The 23,117-nt window shown below is 40.0% G+C and overlaps 3 protein-coding genes across 3 annotated transcripts; 1 reads left to right on the top strand and 2 right to left on the bottom strand.

Moving 5' to 3' along the window:
* Positions 1–1,913: 1,913 nt before the first annotated feature.
* Positions 1,914–5,404, bottom strand: noxo1b (NADPH oxidase organizer 1b). The gene is made up of 8 exons (XM_040135608.1): positions 5,257–5,404; positions 5,044–5,124; positions 4,818–4,890; positions 4,461–4,644; positions 4,167–4,375; positions 3,929–4,036; positions 3,674–3,791; positions 1,914–3,422 (listed from the first exon to the last, which is right to left on the bottom strand). The coding sequence occupies exons 1-8, from the start codon at positions 5,329–5,331 to the stop codon at positions 2,783–2,785; spliced, it is 1,488 nt and encodes a 495-aa protein (XP_039991542.1). The 5' UTR covers positions 5,332–5,404; the 3' UTR covers positions 1,914–2,782.
* An 8,900-nt stretch (positions 5,405–14,304) lies between these two features.
* On the bottom strand, positions 14,305–18,201 carry LOC120794405 (glucose-induced degradation protein 4 homolog). The gene is made up of 6 exons (XM_040135469.1): positions 17,959–18,201; positions 17,450–17,509; positions 16,654–16,761; positions 16,454–16,555; positions 16,228–16,358; positions 14,305–14,707 (listed from the first exon to the last, which is right to left on the bottom strand). Exons 1-6 carry the CDS (start codon positions 18,148–18,150, stop codon positions 14,644–14,646), a joined length of 657 nt encoding a protein of 218 aa, XP_039991403.1. The 5' UTR covers positions 18,151–18,201; the 3' UTR covers positions 14,305–14,643.
* On the top strand, positions 18,120–22,894 carry atpaf2 (ATP synthase mitochondrial F1 complex assembly factor 2). The gene is made up of 9 exons (XM_040135468.1): positions 18,120–18,219; positions 18,862–18,923; positions 19,026–19,070; positions 19,274–19,422; positions 20,207–20,304; positions 20,690–20,770; positions 20,906–21,018; positions 21,308–21,423; positions 22,212–22,894. Exons 1-9 carry the CDS (start codon positions 18,149–18,151, stop codon positions 22,347–22,349), a joined length of 873 nt encoding a protein of 290 aa, XP_039991402.1. The 5' UTR covers positions 18,120–18,148; the 3' UTR covers positions 22,350–22,894.
* The last annotated feature ends 223 nt before the right edge of the window (positions 22,895–23,117 follow it).

Below are 23,117 nucleotides of genomic sequence, written 5' to 3'. Positions count from 1 at the left end.
AACCAAAGATTTGGGCATGCTTTTTGACTCAGACCTGACTTTCAGCAGACAAGCAAAAGGTTTAAGTAAAAATCACACCTTTTTTCGAGCTAAGGAATATTGAAAAAAAGATCAGTCAGTTCTCAAAGATGTCTTGACAGGATTCACTCTGAGATTCTTCAGAATGGCACTAAATAAACTAGAAAATGTGCGCAGTAGAGCACAGACCTCTGCCAAGGCCAGTGTCATACAACACACACCAGACTTCAGAGGAAAAAATTCTAATTCTTAGTAGTGATCTGCCCCAAAATTTAATGGGATCTTCCCTGGCCCATTCCCAATCACTCAACCAAGTTCGGCGCAAATCAGTTCCATACTTTTTGTGTAATCCTGCTGACAAATAAACAAATACACAAACCAACAAACAAACAGACACAGTTGGATACATAACCTCCTTGGTGGAGGTAATGAAGATTATTATCCCCATAAATAAGAGAAACTCTTCACCAAATAGCAATATGTGGCCAGCGAATCAGAAAACATCACCCTTGGCTGCGGTATCAGCACGCTTTTCGGCATTTTCTTGTTACCACCAGGATCTCTTACATATTCAAGATTGTATTTTTAAACTTATGACACTTGTAGAAACATGATGGTGCTCTTGTCTCTCTGACTGACTCTCCCACATAAAACAAACTTCAAGAGTTGCCTTTTTCACCTGCGTAACATTGCAAAATCAGGCACATCCTGTCTCAAAAAGATGCAGAAAGACTAGTCTGTGCATTTGTTACTTCTAGACTGGATTATTGCAACTCCTTATTATCAGGCTGTCCCAACAAATCTTTAAATGCTCTCCAGCTGATCCAGAATGCTGCAGGGCGAGTACTGACAGGAACTAGGAAATGTATATGTCCTGTGTTAGCTTCTCTGCATTGGCTCCCTGTAAAATCCAGAATAGAATTTAAAATCCTCCTCCTCACCTACAAAGCCCTTAAAGGTCAGGCACCATCATATCTGAAAGAGCTCATAGTACCAGGCTTGCTTGTGGTTCCTAGAGTCTCTAAAAGTAGAATGGGAGGCAGAGCCTTCAGTTATCAGGCTCCTCTACTTTGAAACCATCTTCCAGTTTGGGTCCTGGAGGCAGACACTCTCTCCACATTTAAGAGGAGGCTTAAACCCTTCCTTTTTGATAAAGCTTACAGTTAGGGCTGACTCAGGCTTGGCTTGAACCACCCCCTAGTTATGCTGCTATAAGCCTAGACTGCCGGGGGACTTCCCATGATGCACCGAGCTCCTGTCTCAACCTTTTCCTCTCCAACTGTACGCATTCATATCATATTAATGCTCGATATTAACTTCTTCGCTGTCCCGTTTGTGCTTTCTTGTCTCTCTCCTCTCGCCTCCTGACACTTTCTGCAGGTATTTCTGCCCCTGGTGCTGCAGAGTCTGGATCTGTGAGTGCAAACCACCCACTGGCCCCATGATCCTGCTCAAAATCCACTGCTTCAATTATTATGATTATCATTACTATTATTATATTTAGTTTTATTTGTTTTATCATTATTTACCTTATCATTATAATTATTAGTTTTATTGTTACTGTCATTATTGCTATACATCTTTATGTTGTACCTGTACAACCCCCCCCCCTTCAACCCAGCCAGTCGATCTAGACGGCCGCCAACCATGAGCCGGGTACTGTTTAAGGTTTCTACCTGTTAGAGGAGACTTTTTCCTTGCCGCTGTTGCCAAGTGCTTGCTCATGGGGAAATTTTGGGTTTCTGAAATAATATACCAATTATATAAGATAAATATAATTGAATTGAATTCTATATTCATAAAATGTTCATGAAAGAAAGACATCTTGTTATTTTTGTGCAATTTTGATTTTATTGATCTTTTTATGTTAAACGTAGACGTTATGAGGCTGCATTGCAAACTCCTACGGGTTATAATGCACCTTTTATAAAACAGTTCAGAACTTGTAGCCATGCACTGATTTCTACATGTTATAAGCTGCAATAAAGAGGAAGGTGGGAAACTGTAATTGTAATTTCAATTTCCTTGTGTTTCAGCTACTTGAGATACCCCACCTCCCACTAGCTCGGCACCAATACCTACAGTAGACCAAAGAGTGTGAAAACACACTCTTGGGTAAGGGGCATTCCTCAGGTATAAATGCTTAGTTCTCCCCATGCTTGGGGTCTTTCTTCATTTTGACCGCTCGTGTGTTGATTGACCTTTTTTTTGCAAAGAAAATAAAAACCTTGTCGGCCGGCGGGAGTCTCTATTTCATTCTTCACCGGCAGCAGAGAATTTCCCTTAACAGAAACATATAATACAGTTCATTGTAAATATTTAACCTCTTCAACTCCAGCAAGCCACTTAAATTTCCCCTAAAGTGGCTGTAAAGCTTGAAAAAAAAATGTTCAAATACATCTTCTTTAACTTGTTCTTAACGCTTCATTGAAGCTACATTATTCAAATGCATTGGTCAAATATTCACCCTACCCAAGATTGCATGCTCCATTTGATCCCTGATTTTTTTTTATTGAGATCGGTATACATTTGTCTTGTTAAGGTTGATATTTCTTCAATCTTTGGTAACACAAGAATTTAAAACAGAAGTATGAACAACACTGCACAAAACACATTTGACTGACAGACCCATTGAAAGCTCAGGGAGGTTGAAGATGTTAAATATTTTACATGAATACAAATCAAATCAAAGAGATTTCAATAAACAGGAGATTACAATTTAGAATATAACTTAGTCAAGTATTTGTAGTGTTAAGTGTCAGCCTTAGCGGCTTTGACGGGACTCTGGCTGAATCTGAAGCCGGGTCTTGGTGGCCAGTGCTGCCTTGCGGGTCATAGTTGTGCAGCGGGTCAGGATCTCCTCAGTCTTGGGTCTGGGCGGCACCTTTGGAGCCCCCTCAATGCTTTCGGACCTGACCGATCCAGAGCTCTCAAAGCTAGAGCTGGAGCCATGGTGGTCTGAGAGGCTAAGATTGCTGACATTAGGCTGGGGTGAGGCTGCAGAATAGCCTGCGGGGCTGTCTTCGCCGGATTCATTGTTTGAGGAGTAGCTTGAGAGGCTGGACTCGGTGCTGGTGTTGCTCATGCTGCGCATACGCCTGTCTGAGGTCAAGGCATGTCCCTCCGGCTGTGCCGGCGACCAGCTCTCAGAGAGAACATTCAGGGATCGGGGCCTGTGGAGCTGCCCAAACACACTGGGCTCACCGTCGGACTGACCTGCAGGATCCCTTTCTGGGTTGGTTTCGTCGTTGATGCTGGGTGAATAAGAAGCCTGAGGTTCCTCGCTGGTTGCCAGGTTAAGAGTGGAGCTATGCAGCTTTCTCTGCAGGCTGAAAAGGCCTGCTCGTGGGTTGTTGAATGGTTGCAGGTACATGGAGGGGATGTAACCTGCCTTGCCATTGAATCTGTCGAGAGGATTGACATTTAGTCTTACTGCACTGAAAAATATTTGATACTGCTGTGCTCTTATTTCAGTAAAGTTATCTTTCTAACTCTCTAAATAGACAATATAGACAATGGTGCGTTTGTGATGTTTCTTGCGTGCATAGACAAAGAAGAGACATTGTCGAAAGTCTCAAAACAACTTTTTTTCACATGTTTTTTATTCCCTATAGACTAGTGTTTGCAGTGCAGACAGACAAAATCACTGGGATACCTGATGATCCACCAGCCATTGTCAGATTTTCTCAGCACCTCCACCACAGAGCCAATGGGCACAGACACCTCGTCATCCTTCTTAGTCAAGTAACTCCTCACGGCACAATACAGGGCACCTAAACAAACAATAAAATGCGGACAAACGCACAAATTGTCAGGATCAGCACTATCTGCATGAAAAGTGTGTCCTCTACAGTATCTGCACATGCATTCTTGCACATTAAAACTGAACTGCGACGAGTAAATATCTCACCTCCCTGCTGGAATCCGGCGCCATCATCATCCTCTCCTTCCAATAACTCCAGATAGGGAGCAGGAAACCAAGCCAGGTGCTTATCCTCGTTCTCCACCAGCCACCAACCTGGAGAGAGAAAAAAAGGCACGAGTGTGACGACAGCTCATAGTTCAGAGAAGAATGTTTGTAACTGGAAAGATAAAATGCCTCAATGATTTTTATTTCACATGTATATTCAGTAAGTTAAAGTCCTGACCTGCAGGGTCTTTGATCAGGACATCCAGCTTCTCATCCACAGCAACCTTAAATGGACGATTCTTGGTGTCCTTTGTCTCGTAAGCGGCCACGCAGCGGTAAGTCTGGGTGACAAACGGTTGGGTGACACTGCCTGCATGCTGACGAGTAACAACCCCTCCCCCGCCACCGGATCCATCAGGCAGATCATCGGACAGCAGGATCATGACGCTGCGTGAGAGAGAAGTTACGTTGAGAACAATCAGTTATCTAATAATCAAGAAATCCTGAGTAGCGATATGACTACACAGCCTACCTGTTCTTGGTGAAGTCTGGCTGCAGGTCCTGGTCTTTAGGCATGAAGAACTGTGTAACCTCTGACGTACGAGTCACAGTTTGGTCGCACTTGAGCAGTTCGTCGCAGTAGCTCTCCAGAAACTTCATGCGCTGGACAGATCGCTTGGATCCTTTCTGCTGAATGCCGCTCCTCCTGGCGTTTCCTGGAAAACAGAGAATAAACGTTTTCAAAAAGAATACATTTGCTGAAAAGAAGATGTGCATAAGAAATATATTTATAAATCATTTTCATTTTTATGCCCTTTTATGTCCTTTATGCTTACGATTTACATTTCTTTCAAAAAAGATAAAACTAAAACAGTTAAATAAATCTTACTCGTAAATTTGGGGATCACTCTGTTGTTTTTCTGAAAGGGGCTCAGGTGAGGGACCCTCTTTTTCAGCTGCCTCTGTTTGGAAAAATTACAAAAATATGTAAAGTTATTATTCTCAATAAACTTAGGACATCCAATACCAAACCAGTTTAAAGATCTATCCCGATGTTTTCACATGGACCTTTTGATCCCTGATGGGGATTTCTAGTATTGTTGATTTTGACTTACGTGAAATTTCTTGAAATCCTGGAAGGACCTGTATATTATAACTTCAGTCTCATCAGACCATAACACAGATATCATGAACATCTGTAGGAGTTAAAAAAATTTTTTTTAAAAACACACATTGGATCAAAGACAGCCCAAATTCTAACGAATTCATTATCAAATTATGAAATTATGAAATAGAAGAAATAGTTGTCGCCTGGGGTCTTAACTCACCTTGAGTTTTGGCGTGTCCCAGTGGAAGGCTCCGATAAGGCGCGCACTGATTACAAAGCGCTGTTCACCGACCATCGTGGGCGTCTTTGAGTCTCGGCTCGCAGGAAGAGGCTGGTAGGGGCTTGGATGGCCTGCAGTCTCCCGTCAACCTGGCTCCGCAGGTCTGCCAGGGCAGGGAGTCGGCAGCGGTATATACGGGAGTCACACGCTGGGCGGAGCGGAGGAGGCGACTGCCGGACAGCCTGAGGGCTGCGGAGAGGGATGCCACCATCCGAAAAGGCGTGGCCCGCAACAGCAACAGCGCCCAACCTGTAGTGGAGCTCCGATAATGTAGATTAGAAGTACAGGCGTCATTTTGCAAAACATTAGTTCGTCAGCTGAAAATGCGACACATTTCTCCCATATTGCCCCTAATTGTCACCAGTAATAAAACAGTTCTTTGCTTATATAAAATCTGGGATATCATCCACTTATCTACTGCCCATCAAGATACATATTTTGTGACAAATTTCAATGTATTAGTGCATTAAAAGGAACAGTGTGACATATTGGGAAAACTTTCTCTTTCTTTTTTGAAGCTTGATGTCACTCATTTCTGTACAATTAGTATTATGGTAACAGGAGATGGTTAGCCTAGCTTAGCGCAAAGACTGGAAAAAAGGGGGGAAACACCTATCCCTACTCTGTCCAAAGCTAACAAAATCCACCTTCTAGCACCTCGAAAGGTGTGTTAAGACAGAGTGAATTCTCCCCCTGCATTATTTGCACAAATTTTGGACCATTGTATGTATTTGCCGCAGCCATCCAATGTGCTGCCTGTACAGACGTTAGCCGTTAGCTTAGCCGGAAACCGACGCAACGACAGGAGCTATGATTGTGGCCGTGTTCCAAGAACATGTTAATTACACCTACTTAGTATGTAAGACCACAATGTGATTCGTTCTACACATGGTAGATATGTATTTCCATTTCCTCTGAGAATGGCCAGATATTTAAAAAAAAAAAAGCAGAAAAGAGAAAGAAAAGTGGTACCTAGTTAATCACTAAGGATGTTGTGAATCTTTGGTTTTAAACAATATATTGTTCATTTTCAAAATGAGTAGTTGCTTGAGATTCACTTTATTCTGCTACAAAAACGAAAGTATCAACCGATCGTAATGATATAACTGAAACAAGCATAGGGTTTCACCCCCTAACCCTAACCCTAACCGTAATGTCTGATATGAGAGGCCTCTCTCCTTTTTCTCCTTCATCTCCACATATGTATAAAGCAGATTCATTGAGCCATGAAATAAACCTGATATTTTCATCTTAGCTGAAATGTTTAAGTATTCGCCTCAGTTTCCATCGCCCTGGGAAAATTTGCACCCATTTGTGTTTCCATTAACTCGTATGCAGTTGTGTCACCCCTGAAACCCCTGTCTGAGCATAGGGTAAAGCTCGTGAATTCCACTGGTTGCATCCAGTTATTAGGCTCCAAAAAATATCTAGAAATAGTTTGGTATGTCACCAGTCCTAAAACCACAATGTCTTTGTTTTTTGTACAGATTAAACAAACAAGCTGTAACGTGATAATCAATGAGCTTTAGAGGCTCTGGAAGGTGGAAATGTTACCTTTGGACACAGCCAGGCTAGCTGTCTCCCCTGTTTCCAGTTCATTATGCTAAGCTAAGCAACCAGCTGATGGCTGTAGCTTCATATTTAATATGCAGACACGAGCGTTGTATCAGTCCCCTATAACGCTCGGCAAGAAAGTGAAGTGTATTTCCCAAAATGTTGAAAATTCCCTTTAATATCAGATGATCCATGGTAGAGTTTTGATTTCATGCACCAGTTGAAAAGAAACTTATTTCTCAACTCCCATAATTAAAACTGTTTTGAACATGCAGCCACTTTACACTTGTCATCTGGCAGCAATATGCCTTATCAGGAACTAGTGTGGAGAGCTGTGTGTGTGTTGAGACTGACTAAATAGGTAAGGGTGTGCATGTGTGTTGGTGGGAGCAGGTGTTTCTTCAAAGTGAGGATTGCATTAGAGGGCCAGAGTCAGAGGGCGTTATCCCAACCGCTCATCAGATGGATATGGCTGCAGAGTCCTTGTCTGAAGAGATGCCAGGATTTTAGACACACAAGCACACACAGTGTTATGGTTTAAAAGGTCAGGACTGTCCAGTTTCGTGCACGACCTGAGAATGTGTCAACACCTGAGTGTAAAGCCACGTGAGGTTTTGCCCGCTGAGGACCATGACTCCGAATTTGTTGGGCATCTGTTGATGACACAAGAGCAGGTAGAGGCACAGAGAGCAGCACGTGAGATGTACTGTACTGTGTGTAGGAGGAAAACAATCTAAAATCTCACACAACACAATCATTCAGTCCCAGAAACAGTCTTTCGTGGACAGAGTCACACAGTTACTAGCACACACACGTTTTGTCACAAGGCACATTGTGGTTGCGCATTAAAAAAGAACTACATGACATAAATGTAGGTGGAAATGTATGAAATCTATGGTATAAGTCGCTTGCATTAAGGGCATGAGAATAATCTTAGATATGTCATTAGGTCTGTGGGTTAGTGCATGATATCTCAGAACATAAGGTCACACTAGTGCAACAACGTAAGTCCTATCCACATCAACAGTTGATCACATTAACAGTCAGCAAGGGGTTGTGAGTTTTCCCTACAAAAATGAGCATTTTGTGAATGAAATGTCGTATATGTATGTTGGCTGTGTAAGGACCCCAAAACACAGTTGATACTGTTGATTTCCTTTCTTCCAAACAAAGCATTGAGGTCTATACACAACGCAAGATGCCAGACAAAAGTTTTTTCTTAAAAAAAAAAAAAAAGAAAAATCTTACCATAGTTTTCCCGTGAATAAACTCAAATGTAGCCAAGTTCCAAACCTCTCACACTTCAACCACATTTCAGTTTCTTTGGTGGTCATTCAAGTAAATATTCTATACATAAAAATAAAAAATGAATATGAACATTTTAAATCTTTATCAAGAATCAGCACCTTAAGTCTAGTTCCTAGACATTTGTGAATGTGAAATAGTTTTATATTTGGGTAAAATATGCTTATTTGCATACTTACTCTGAGTTAGAGGGGAAAACCGATAATTTAAACAAACAAGACCAAACATGTTCTTTAGAATTGCTGTCAGGTGGAATTTGTAACCTTTGGACAAACCCACCCCTGGTTTTTCTCCTGTTTCCGCAAGATAAGGCCTCATATTTAGCAAATAGACATGACCGTGGTAATAGTCTTCTCATCTATCTCTCTGCTAGAAAGCAAATAAGTGTAATTTCTAAAATGTTGAACCATTCCTTTAACGAGTCATTCCTTATTAACTTCAGTCAAGAGTATATTTTTCTGAGAAAGAAAAAACAGTCCCTTGTTGCATAATTTGTTATTGATCTTAACCAATAAAAAGGATTTACGCTTTTTACTACATACAATGATAGCTGTAAAAATTCAGTTTACAAAAAGATACAAGAAGATGTATCTAACTGTAGACTGTATGAAAGACAGATTTACTTTTACTGTTCAGAAATCCTCTGGCTTCTTTAACAACTTTCCCCCGTAACTTGTATGCATGTTTAATTTGTATGGAAATCATTTGCAGGCTCATAGATAAGATTCTCATGAGTCTTTTTAGAGGATCAGTTCAGAATTTAGCCATGCAAGGGATCTACCTATTAATGGCTCCTTCTGTCAAAAAGACCTGCTTGTCTTTGGGGAAAAAAAAAAAAAAAAAAAAAAAAAAATCAGCAAGACTTTCCACATAGCACCAAAGAACATCATTTTGTTTGATTTGGACTGGCTTCACAATCACCTCTTTGTTTGGGCTACCTTGAAGCTAACAATGGAAATTGTCCAGGTGCATGGCTCATACTGTAGCTTTAATTTTCCTCTAGCTCTCGTAACAGTGTTACCGTGTTGAAAACAGTTCACTGGCTGAAAAAACAAACTAACAATGATTTACCTGACAGATTCCTTTGCATTTTTATGAATGTGAATAAATATTAAATCTTACAAATCAGGTTTTCAATTTCAATTTAAAAATGTCAAATTACAAACAAGGAAAAAGGAAGCAAAATATATGAACAAAGTCATTCTATGTTTAATCATATACAGATGATTGATATGCGTAAATGTGTGACTGTATTAGTTTTATGACAGCAAATTATGCCCCTGCTAGAAACACTAACTGCAAACCACACAGGTGAGGACGTGACATGAAGCACAGTTTATGGCTTGCAGCGCACCCCCTGACACGCATTGCCAAATTCTTCTGGGCATCAGAGCGCTGCATGAGAAGGTGTAACAATGTTAATTGATCTTAAGGGAAATAGCTAGGACATAAAGTTCATTTTGCTTTCATTTGCAACGAAATTGGAACCATTTGGTCTGCTTTTAGTTCTTCACTTTTGCAGAACCTTAGGCAAAAAGACACATTTGTTTGTAGTAGTATACTTAAAGAAACCTATAAGATTCGGGATTTCATATCATGATCCACTCTGTGATAAAACAAGCAAAAACAGAAATACCAAAATACAATCTGTTTGGCACACAGAATGGCCTCTAGCCAAGAAAATACAGATTATTTCAGATAAATTGTGTGTGATCTGGGATTTCTGCCAATATGACAATATTTATGACACAGGCTATAAAAACTGCACTAAAAGGAAGTTGAATGAGTGTGAATTTCCCACTAAACTTGCAAAATAGTGGGAAAATTATTGATTGACGCTATTCATTGTTAAACAGTGAGACTTCCTTTGCCACATCCTTTTTGAAGACATGGCCAAAGGTTTGTCCAGTAGTCTCTATCATGCACATACGAAGGTGGAGTCAGTGGATAAGTGCTTCTGAGAAGTTTATAAATATGTGTTATCACAAGTAGACGGAAGTTGTGCAGTAGTAAATAAACCTGATTGAAATTCTACAGCCAGTGCCGGGAAATCCGTGCTTGGCCCACAAAAATACACAGAGACAAGTGCCGAACAACACCCTAACATAAAGTTATTTGTATTCTTTGATAGATCCTTTGAGGAACACGAGTCACCTGAAATATAGGCTCTGCTGGAATTCATCATGTGATTCACAGTTACGTGTATGTCATAAAAGTATTTTGTTTATTTTTTATTTCATGAGCTTTTTTTTTTTAAATTGCTATCCTCTGATTTAAGATTCTCAACCACATGTGCACATACACATTATCAATGTCATTGAGACATTGTTAATAACTCATGGTCGCAACTTTTGGAAGGACTGCCGTGACATTTGGCAGCGACATCTATGGTCCCCAGAGGATGAATCCTAAAGAGTTTGGTGATCCCCTGTCTTTAACGGTAGCATCACCAGTAGGTCAAGGTTGCTATTAATTTATTCTCTCAAATATCACTATGTCACTAAAATCCCCAAATTTCCCCCTCATGGTGGCACTAAGGGAATAGTCTACTGAGATCACCAAAATCAGCTGGGTTAATCCTCTGGAGACCATACATCTCTCTATCATGGCAATCCGTCCAGTAGTTTTCGAGATATTTCAGTCTGGACCAAAGTGGTGGACCGACCGACCATAGGCGGGCCAACATTATCATCCCTAGAAACTCAAAAGAAGAGTTAAAGCTTCAATATAGTTAAAATGTGGCAAATTTGGTAACTTTGTTTGCACTTGAAATCAATTTCACCTGCAAAAGCCAACTGCCAGACTCTTAATATATTTTTAAATAGGTGGGAAGGGATTTGGTAATTTTAGAGCTGGTGACAGCCTTCTTGACACTTACATAAGTATAATTGCCAGTGTGGTTCATATTTATCAGGAAAACGGTACTACTGCATTTCAGAAATAGTTTCCCAATGATGAGACAACCCTTGTCTTCGCTTTCTCTTCATCTTTGTCTATTGTTAATTACACTTCTGGTAAGGAAGAGCTGTAGAGCTGTGGTGTTAGGTGACTGGATTGTGTTTGTGCCAAATATGGGGACATTTTTTATGCCTTTGTCAGAGAAAGCAAAGGAGCCTCCAATGTACTGCAACAGTGTGCAGTAGGCACAAGAACAAAGGCACAGTGTCCCTTGCGGTTAGAAAGACAGAATATTAAACTGATGATCGTTGCCAGTTACGGGAACTGACAAATTGTTCCTTCAGACATATGATGTAACAGTGTTGGTTTTTGGCTCATGTTACATTTATCACAGACAATGTAACTTCTTCAAGCTTTTAGTTGACCACCTTAACGGACCTCAAATTTGGGCAACGGCACAATAAGCTCATGTCATTTCAAGTAATTAACTGATGAGAGCATGGGCAAAGCCACATCATCTGTTTGGTGTATTAGCACTGGCCCCTGGCACTGATGCTGTACCAACATATTTGTATTGTGATTCTTTGATTACTCCAAGGTTGTACTCTGGTACTCCTTCAGACCAGACTGCATTTTGGCCCCAAGGATGTGATGATAGCCAACTACTTTCTAGATGTCTCACCCATCCAAAAAATGTTGCCTTTTTTATTTCAACGTTTGTCTGACACTCTCAATTCTCCTGTTAATGGAAACTCCACATTTCTGAATAGACAACGGTACAGTAATTACAGGAAGTGAATTACCCGTAACTGAGCCACATTCCAGCCTGGGTTATGATACAATATTTTAGGCCTGCAGGTAACACTGGCCTTATCCCTATTCCACTTTTTCCTTTTTTTCTGTATTTTTGCACAGCACTTTGGTAAAACAGACATATATCCAACAACTCTACAACCATTATACTGATTGCTATGAAATTTAGTACAGATACCCATGGTGCCTGGAGGATGAATCCTACAGACTGTGGTGATAATCTGACTTTTCCTCTAGTTCCACTATAAGGTTGACATTTTTGAGTTTTACCGACATGTCTTTGTACAGTTTTCCCTAATCCTGCAAAGTGCCTCAACATCTGCTGAATGGATTGGCACAAAATGATCCCCTGACCTTTCCTCCGGTGCCACCATGAGGTTGACAATTGTGGTTTTGAGTGAAATGTCTCAACAGCTGTTGGAGGGATTGCCAGGAAATCTGTTGCACACATTCTCATCCCCCACAGGACAAATTGTAATAACTTTGGTGATTCCTTCTCTTTTAATCTAGCATTATCATTGCATCTAAATTTCAATTCGTCCAATACTTTGTTTTTTTCCCCTAAATTCCTGCAAAATTAATGACATGCATAAACCTCATCTGTACTTTGTGTTTAGGGCGAATTTTACCTTCTTAATATCAGCATGCTAAAATTGACATTTTTACAATGTTAGTAAATAGACATTAGCATTTAGCTCAAAGCACCACTGTGTCTTACTACAGCCTCACAAGGCTGCTACCATGGCTGTAGACTTGTTTTATTTTTGTCCTCAACTTTGCTCAAGTGAGTTTCACCAAAGAGTTGTTCGATGTCCAGTTTCCATATTGCTGCACCCACTGTGCTCCTAAATAATGCTCCATACTTTATTTGCATAACCCTATTTGCTGTAAAAAGATACAATTTAATAATTTTAAGAATTCTATTTATTTTTTCTCTATCAAAGTTACCTAGTACCTTCATGCCATGTGAATGCATGCTTGTTGTTTGCAACAGCTTTCATATTCTGTTGACTCTTCATACTAAAAACACCACTAGACTGTACAAAATGTTTAGACACACCAGAGGGCAGTGCAGGGTAAAAAGTGGCTGCCAGTGTGGATACTATTCAGAAGTTAGTCCAGAGCAGCATTATGGCTTCTCTTTCAGCAAGGTTGTTATTTAAGGAAATTATTTGTGTCAGCTTTGACAAATACTTAAAATTTTCTTCGAACTGTATACGATGCACAGTTTGTTTTAGTCTTGAAATGAGCAAATTATGTTAAAAGATTAATGCAAGGTGTGATATGAAATATGAAAAATATTCCTGAAAAAAACGTCATGTTTGATGTTGGTCAGACATTCAAGACACACTGAATAGTTTTTGATATGATTTTTTTTTTTTTTTTCAAATCCTCAATCCATTCTTTACAGTCACACCATCAATCAAATCCAGGCTTATTCTCAAACAAACACACTTCTTATCTGTTATAATACGACTCTGATAAGCTTTAAAAAGATGGCACCATCACATGGAAAGGGTACATGATTAGGGAGGAGAGTGTTTTCATAGGCAATTTAACAAAAATACTTCTTTTAATGAAGATAGATTCTTTTTTTCATATACTATAATGATAGAATAAAATTTTGTCTCTGAAAACTGAAGGTTTTATGTTTGGAGAGTGCTATGTTTAAAGTGTTGCATAGTCGAGAAGACATTAATGTGGGGATCTTAATGTAAAATGACACATATGGAGTAAAAAGCTCTTTGTTTAATGCAGAGTGCAGGGTAAAAATACTCTCTCTTTGAATACTTTTATGTGATTGTTTTGGCTCCAAACCTTTAAAAACTAGTCAAAACGCTTCACCTGCCACCTTGAACCTTGAAGCTTGTGTACTGAGGCATGTGAGTGTAAAATCTGGACTGCAAGCATTATTAACATATAGTCCATCTTTGTGCAAATGTAACTCAACAGAGCAAGACCCACAGCAATCACATGTGATAATAATCTCCCAAGCAGTTTTATGAACACAGGGGAACAACTTGTTTCATGTGTCACTCATATTGCAGCCTTTAAAAGTGCCACTCTGCGTCCATCCTCTCGGCAGGTAAACAAAGAACTAGCTTAGCTATAAAAAAATACTGTTATTCTATCTTTTGGCCTGATTAAAGCTCCAATCCTAAAACCTGAAGAGCTCTAATCACGAACCAAAACTTCTCTCTTACTTTTCTTCCACACAGATGTGGTGATTTACTTCCTTAGAGATTGTGTTTATAAGAGCAGACTCCTCAGATGAATCCTTGTCCAACGGTAGTCAAATGTGTTTATGTAGCTCATTCCGCATCGGCTGGATGAAAGCTGGTAATGTTTCTAGTTGCAAAACAAGAGGGGGAATTCCCAACTCAGCTTATAAGGTGTCTTGAGATACTGTGCCAAGCGTTTTTTTTTTTTAAAAACAGACGTTAAAACAAATGAAGAGTACACAATATGAACCACACCCAGTCTCTGCTGCTGGTTCTAACTTTACAAGCTCCAGCCAGGGAACAGAGCTGCTCTTTCTTCCCGTCTCATCCATACATACATTCATGTGTCCTGTCCCGTCCACTGATCAACCAGCTGTCCATCCAGTTATTGAGATCATGTAACATTTTGCCCAATTTCTCATCCCTAGTTGTTCTCCTTTTCCTCCTCAGTAGCATCCACAGACCTCTGCTGTGCCTCAAGTCTTTGTCCATCAAAAAAAAAAAAAAAATTAGAGATCCACAATGCCGGCCGGGGTCACCGGAACTCGTAGATGGCTGCGCTGTGCTCGGGAACATGGGTAAGGTTTAGAGACTGGTACCTGCAGTGCAACAACACAGCATATGTTAGAAAAAAAAAAAGGGCAACCTTTTCATGAACTCATGTATAAAAAGTTCCCTTGCTTACAAAATATTAAAACTGAAGAAGCATGTACACGCTGTATGCGCATGTTTACTTATTCCTCAAGGCTGAATAACATCGCTGTCCTGTGAAAACCATGTATCGCAGCCCTGTTTTCAGCTTTTTTTGAAAATGCATTTTTCACATAATCAAAAGGGTTATAGATGGTTTATTTATCTTAAAGATATAATCCTTAAGATTTTTTAATGAAATCAAACCTTTTTGATATTGTTTCTTGTCTGCATTTTTCAGCAATAGCCATTCAATGTGTTTACATTCAGTTATTACCTCTTTATATGGTAGGTTTCATTGTTAGTGGTTGGATCAGCTGTTCCCAGACTGCCTTCACACGCATGAGGGATTCACGGGGAACGATGCATGTAATCCAAAAACCTATCTATCTAATCTATTAAATCTAAATCACAAAAACTGGAGATACATGGTTTTGATAAGTACTTTGACCATCCTCTGAATCATTTACTTCGTCAAGTTGAGGCAAGGTGAAAACAATGACAGCCATTCATTTGTTTTAAAAAGTTTAAATAAACTGACTTAAATTTGACTCTTCCAACATAACTGCAGTCCAGTTTGACAAAAACAAACCTAAAATAGAAGGGTTTTACTAGTATAAAAGAAGAATGTTGACATCTGAAAGCCAACAGTTAATTGTGCTTGGAAAAGCATCAGGAACAAGATGAATTGAGGGCAAACCGCAGTCTGGACTGATGCTCATATTCAGCTTTTCCTTCATGTGTTGTTTTCAGGGTTCGCATCAGAGGTAGTAAATGGCAGCAGAGAGCCGATCCTATGAACAAGCTACTCGGGAGTCCATAACAATATTCACATTGCCGTTAATACTGTATTCAGCCCTCACAATAATGCTAAATGCCACTCATCATAGTAAGTATGACATAAGCAGTGGCATTTTCCACTTTTGAAAAATGGCATAAAAGCTATTATAAATAAAAGGTAGTTTGCAGTCGGGGAAAGAAACAAAACTGCTTCAAGTATTTGGTCAGAACAGGGAATAAAAAAACTGAATGGAATGAAATCAAAGGGTTTTTGTAACAATAGCCAAACCGTTATGTGCAGAGGTAGTAGAACGAAATGCCAACGAATGTCAAATAAAAATGAACACTAAATATTGACTACAAGCAAGCCTCTGTTTGCTTATAACCAGGCATTAGGACCACATAAATCAAACGCAACAGACTGTGGGTGTGATTGTTCTGCTTGGGCCATATAAAGGCGCACACAGTTTTTCAGAAAAGCCACATTCATCTACTAATCAGTGGGGCAGCTCCCAGGGCACCCTGACAGAAGCTACAGAAAACTGGTAATTGTGTCTCTTAATAACGTCACCCATTCAGCAACATTTCCTTCTCCTTTCCTAAAATTACTGAACTTCACCTCACAGTATCTAGTATTGTGCTACGTTACCATTCAGAGCTCCTGTGGTAGTAGTAGCCCTCGATCGTTGCCGTGGATTTCTGGAAGCAGATGTAGTAGAATCCAGCAAAGGAAGCTCCACTTATGTCTTTGATTGTATGGTCTGGGACCAGAAACTGCTCCTGAGGGGATGGACAGGGTGAGAAACAGCAGCAGCTGCGGTTCAGAGGTGACTTACTACAACATATGGTCGAGTTCGATTAAGGCAGCACCTCACCTTCCACCTCATGAAAATATAGTCAGAGTTCTTCAGATCCTCATAATCAAAATCATCAGAGTTGAATGTCTTTGCATACTGGTAGAAGGCCTGGAACTTGCCCTTCACACAAAATGAAAATTGATTATGTCAAAATAAACCAGCCGGCCATGGAGTATGTGGAGCTCATGCAGAGATTATTAATCAAGTTTTGGCCTTACCCAATGCTTTCGATCCACATCTTCATCTGCATCCCATTTCCTGGTGAGAAATGGCCGCTTCCTGCTGATGATCTCTCCAGCGAAAAACGTGGTCAGAGTTGGGTATTCCTATGAGCGTGAATACAACAGAGAAACAAACGGAAATGTTTTGTTTTGTACGCTCTGGCACGGCCAACCTGTTAGATACTGTTTTGTCTGTTCTTCTCTTTGTGAAAAGTGAAAGAATGTCACACCCATTGCAAATGGTAAGACTATCAGTTCAATGTTCAATTATAATAGTAGACCGTTTTCATTCTAAAACAAACGTACACAGTAGAAAGTGACAAAGTTTTTAAAGTAGGGATATATACACTGATATTAATGGTTTATTATTCACCAATAAATCATCTTGTTGGATGTTTGATGATATCGTAAATGATGATTTATAGTTATGTTTTGTATGGTGAGAGTAGAAAGATTTCAAGTAAGTAGAAGCGCTCCTGCAATCAAATCTTATTTACGCCACCTTATTTACATCATGTGCACACTCTATTAAGACATGCTATCAAACGCATGCTAAAATTACCAGTAGACGCCCACTGTATGTTTGCCAGTTTGTGAGGCAGCTTTAAAGCGCTTGGATCTGTTTTAGAGTTTAACATGGCATCCTCTACAACGTAAACAACAGAATACTGAGGGGGGATGACTGGAGCTTCACTGCACCAATCTCTTGAAAAAGGACACAATGAGCAGTGGCCAGACACAGATTAAATTATTTATGTTTGTGGCTTAGTAAAGACAAAAAAACTTCTCTCACCTCAGTCAGTCCTTTTATCTTCAGGTAGCCACACAAGTAGGAATCCTCCATTGTGACATGCTTAAAGAGAAAACACAACAAACAACAGAGAATGTAACTTCATATCTGTATAAGACAGTTACCTCTCCGTTCAATTAACAGTATGTAGGGATGCTGTGATATTATTTAATGAAGCAAATATTGAATTTGTATCAATATCCTCTCACACAACAGTCATGCACAGGCATGTCTGTAAGAGTCTCGCTACGTGGTGATGCCAATACGATTAAACGTCTATTGGGAGGTATTTTTTTATAACACTGAATTAAATGTCTCTTTGTAGTTGAAAAGGGTTGCTAGTTGACAGTCGCAGGCACTGCTACATCCACAGTTAGCTATTAGTTATAGTCGACGACAGGCGAAGGCCCATTGATTTTCCAGCTGTAAGTCATCACGCCCCCCGTTTGACAGATCACTAAATACCCCTGACAGCTCGCCAGAATAGTGAAATATCCGCTACACGGCCCCACCTGCAAAACAACCTCCACGTCGTAAGAGTTCCCTTTGCTCTTCTGGTGGCCCCTGAACTTGGAGCCGCTATACAGCAGCGAGGTGACAACACCGGGCTGCTGGGTGTTTATCGGTGGCGGCGGGATAAGCGAGGCCGAGGATGAGAAGGCCGCGGCGGGGGAGTCGCTGAGGTATACAGCGGGGACAGGCATGGCTCCCGCTTCGCTGGCTGGGCACCGACCGCGGTCACTGGCCGTCTGGGCAATGGCGTCTACAAAGAGGTGAAAGAGGACTGGGTAGCCCAACCAACATACAAATCCCCACTTATTCCTCTGTAGTTTAGTTTACCAGGCGCCAAGCTCCAAGAAAAGTAAGAGGACTTCGACGCGGCAACGTAGGCTGCAGCATCAACCCCTCTCATTGGCCAACGGAGTTCACATGCAAAGATCTTCAACGCTCATTGGTTTGATTCGCGGAAGGCTTTATGGAAGTATTACAGTGTAGTTTTTTTCTTGTTGTGTAAGCGTGCGTAGAAGCACTTAAAAAACCACATTTCCCAACTATCACAGTATTTACGACGCTATCTGTCAAGCATAGAAGGTCAGACGCGTGCTTTTGAACGCAGGAGCTACTATATGAAAGCTAAGGAAGAGGTGTGTGGTGGTAAATAGAGATTAATTGACTTTATACAGTTAGCAGGGCCATATAAACAATAACTGATGCTAATACAAAAAAAGCAACCACTCGTATAAAAATGTTGCATCTAATTAACTAACAACCTGCAGCCAGAAAGAGGTAGCCTAGCGTGTCGGCTCTCCTCTCAGCTAGCTTTTCTTAAAAACATTATAGCTTCACCTAACTGCCACTATGTTCAGGCGCCTTGTTAGACTTGAGAGTCTGTTTGGAAATTCCTTTTATCTTAGAAAAGCGTACCCAAGAAGTCAGCACTCCCGGTTTGCTTTGAAATATTCCACAGCTGCAGCAGGTAAAAATAACTAAACAATGTGGATAAAACAGTCAGTCTTTCTTTAATACATTTGAATAACTTGACTCTGTTTACTGATGGGATGTTTTTTGATGTTACCAGAGAGAAAGAGATTTTATCAAGATGTCAGCATATCCCAAGCTGAAGGTAAGTGTCAGATATCATTAGTAATAGTTGAAGTGTAGACGTCCTGTGTTTTTGAGAATACTCATTTTCACTGTCATGTATTTTCATAGTCTCGACAAAGCAAACAAACGCCCTCCTCTAGGGAGTTAAAAGAACATGCAGTGTTTTTGATATAGGCATAATGGCGTAATTAGTTGTTCCTTCTCCATACTTGTGTTACATAGGTGGCCTATATGAGATAAACCTTGACAGAAGGAAACTGAAAACTCCCGGGGGGAAGTTGTTCACTGTGCCAAATGAAGCCCTGGCCATCGCCGTGGCAACCGAGTGGGATGCTCAAAGAGACACACTCAAGTTCTACACTATGCACCTGGTACAGCCTTTGACCTGGGGATTGAATGGGGTTTAAGGCAGAGTTTGTCATCCAGGGGTTCTTTCAGTGGTTTTATAAAGGAAGATCGCCTGTACTAACGTGAGAGGAAACTCTTAAATGTTTATTAAAAAATAATATTAGACCTATTTTCAGCTTCAAGAAAAATGAGCAGTGATGTTACATCCAACAGCAGAGGCCACGCAGTTAATGAGAGAGGCTTCTCTTTGAAGAGTCATCTAGTAACTACACTGATAACAAGATAAGATGCCTCAGGTTCTTACCACCTCTGCTAACAAGTTTTCTAGGGGAAACGCTGTCATCCTTGTAGTTAGACCGCATTTAGCGTTGTTTGCTACGTAGATTTCTCAAACTGCTATTTTGATATGTCATTTATTTTCAATTACACAATTAAGGTATAAAACATATTCATTTCATATTTATTTCTGTCTGAATATGATATACAAATATTTAATTTGTTTTGAGTTACCTCCATGCTCTAGAAACTAAATTCATAACAGTATACCATATGCAAATTGACATGACAACTTGATACATCATCTCGTGGGAAGGTTGTGGGGATTTAGGGCCAGAAAACTAGGTCATGGTTTCCGAAAGATGCTGCAACCCAGATCCTCCACTGACACACAGAGCTTTACTCCAGAACCAAATGTGAACTGATCCTCAGAAAAAAATATTGCGAGTAATAATTTTTACCTTGAAGCTCTTGCCATGTTTTCAGTTTTTCATGCCACTAGTAAAGGTAAACTATAAACTCTTCCTGTAGACTACCCTTTGCAACACAGCTCTGGACAATCCCACCCAGCGTAACAAGGACCAAATGATCAATGCTGCTCTGAAGTTCCTGGAGACTGACACTGTCTGGTATACTGCTCTTGCTTATTTACGTGTATTTGTTTTGTTTTTAAGCATGGCTTTATTGTTGCTATTAATTAATAACAAAAGGGATCTTTTTTGCTGTTCTATACTTCCATATATAACCAGAGCAAATTTCTAACAACAATCTCTTAATAGTGATCAAAAGTCAATTCTTTATAACCACTGTTTACACATCGTTGCATTTAATCTCTGCAAAAAACAGATCAACACAGTGACAACATAGATATTAAAAGGCCATACTCTCAATGAAGTGAGACTGTTTCAATTAAAAATTGGTGCTTGTTAAATACATATACATAATGTACATAATTAACAGTGAGTTGCTTGCTGTTGTGGCTTTAAATGTTAATGGTGTTTATGGTGTGTGTAGTTACAGAGTAGATGAGCCCCATGCTTTGGTTGAGCTACAGAAGAATGAGTGGGACCCTGTGCTGCACTGGATTGAAAACAGGTGACAGCAGCATTAGTTTTTGTCACAGTCAAAGCACATAGAATGACATTAAACCCCCCAGTACGGGGTTGGTAAATTAAGGTACTATACTAAGCTCTTTCCTAATTGTCTTTATCTCCTACAACACAATTACAGATACAATGTCACTATAGGCTCCTCGTCCAGTATTTTGGGCCCTGAGATCCCAGAGGCAACCAAAGACACGTTCCGACAACACCTGAGTTCTTACAACTTTTGGTCTCTGACAGGTGAAATATTTCTAAACTGATCCAAGATAAGCACTTTAAACAATTAGGTGCTCTTTTTAAACAGCCCTTGATTTTGATATAGTTTGTGTGTATCTGTTGTGCTACATATTATCGTACCCTAATGACCAGATTGTATGGATATAAGTGTTTTTATTTTGGTTGTGTTATAAATATAAATTGTACAACTAGAAATATACAGGAGAGTGATGAGTGTAATATTTGTGATAGTTAATCCTACTCTAATAGTAGAAGGGCAGAGCCATGCATTAATATGGTTTCTCCTGTGCAGGGCTTGAGTATGTGATCACCCAGCTCAAGTCTATTGTGCTGTCGATGGGGATGATTGACAGACATCTGAGTGTGGAACAGGCTGTGCTGCTCTCCAGACTTGAGGAGGAATACCAGGTAGGAGAGAGTGTGTTTCCCAACCAGAATGATACCAACGACATTTTTAGTTTAATTTTGTTTTGTATTACTTTTTCTTACAAAGGGAAGCTTTGCTCATCCAGTTAATGTTTTTTTTGAGTGTCACTGCATCCTACATCTGTCATTGCCAGAAAAACTGAGGTGTTTTCGTGTTGTTTGTTGACTTGCTATTTGTTGAATGTGCTGTTGTGCTTTGTTTGTCATAGGAGCTGTCTTTCTTGTCTCTATGTAGTGCAGGCTCTGTTTGTATTTGCATATTTCCACTGCTTTTGTTGTTGATTGTATTTTCTATGCTTTAATTTTTAATGTTTGTGTTTTCAAACTATTGCATGCCCAGGGACTACAGATTAAAATGAGCCTTTCTGGCTATATTTTCAGAAATGTTATTAATATGCACTGTCCATATCAAATAAAGTCATAACATCAAAATAAATAAAAAAAAAAAAATAAAAAAAATTAATCCTCTTCATGTTCTGTAGAGATACAGCACCCTCTTCTGTTTTCATAGTGTTTACCATGATAACTAACCTGGTAGCACACAATGTACAATGAAATGTAGTGGCTGACTTTGCTCTTCAGAGCCATGGTTTTGTTTATTTACAGAAATTCTACTAAAGTCTTTGGTAGTGGTAATGATTTTATGATCTTGTACTGTTGCATGTACTACCTTCAGTGTTACAATTGAGAAACAATAAGATGGACCTGCTGCCTTTTCTGTTGAGTCAATGGTCTCTATTCCTCTTAACATTGCCCCCCCCTCCACGCAGATTCGGCGTTGGGGAAATGTAGAGTGGGCCCATGACTATGACATGTATGAGATGAGGGCACGGACTGCTTCTGGAGCTCTCTTTGTTCACCTCTCATCTGAGAGTTCAACTGTCAAGTCTAAACTTCTGCAGGACTGAGGAGGATGAGCTCAAACGTAGAACTCTGAGAGCGCACAGCAAATCTTCCCTCAGACCAAGAACACCCCAAGCTCCTCAGTTTATCCATGCTTCTGCATCCATGCGTGACAGCTGCTCTGTTTGTGATCTGTTACAGAGGCATCTCACTCCGGCACAACATACTAGCTGTCTTTTTTTGCAGTGTTTATATGTGGCAGCTGCCAAGAGTGACACCCCTCACAGAGTTTCCAGTCGGTTCTCAGTCATCCATGACATTTTGGACGCTGGTGATTACTGCTGTTGTCTGTTTGGTGGTGGAATGTTAATTCCTGGGCTGCTTTTTCTGTGTGCTACATGTGAATACTGGAAGGTACATATGCTATTCTAACAAAAGACGATCCATAGTAACTGTGCTGTGTGTAGATGAAGGCACACTGCATGTGAAAAATATTCACTTGCAGAATGTAAAACATACTGTATTCAAAGTACTGAGATTGTCATCATTAATGTATGTATTTGGGCATTTTCAATGTTGTAATTAAAGATTAAATGTTGTACAGAGAAAACCTGGTCTATAATCTCCATTGCACAGTTCTGTTAGACAAAAAAGTTGAATTTCAGTGGAAAAATGAACTGCATTCTCATCCAGTAGTAATTTTCATGTACATAGCTGAGGGTTTTGTTGCTTTTACAGTTGAAATGAATCAGTTATTGAAAGAATGAAATTATCTGACTCATGTTTGTCTTTGTCCTTTCCACCACTTGTAAGCAAAATATCTTTAGAGTTTA

This window comes from Xiphias gladius, chromosome 9, assembly GCF_016859285.1.
Source record: "Xiphias gladius isolate SHS-SW01 ecotype Sanya breed wild chromosome 9, ASM1685928v1, whole genome shotgun sequence".
Lineage (NCBI taxonomy): Eukaryota > Metazoa > Chordata > Actinopteri > Istiophoriformes > Xiphiidae > Xiphias > Xiphias gladius.
The sequence above is the reverse complement of the archived record's forward strand: the minus strand, read 5'-3'. Positions and strand labels throughout refer to the sequence as shown.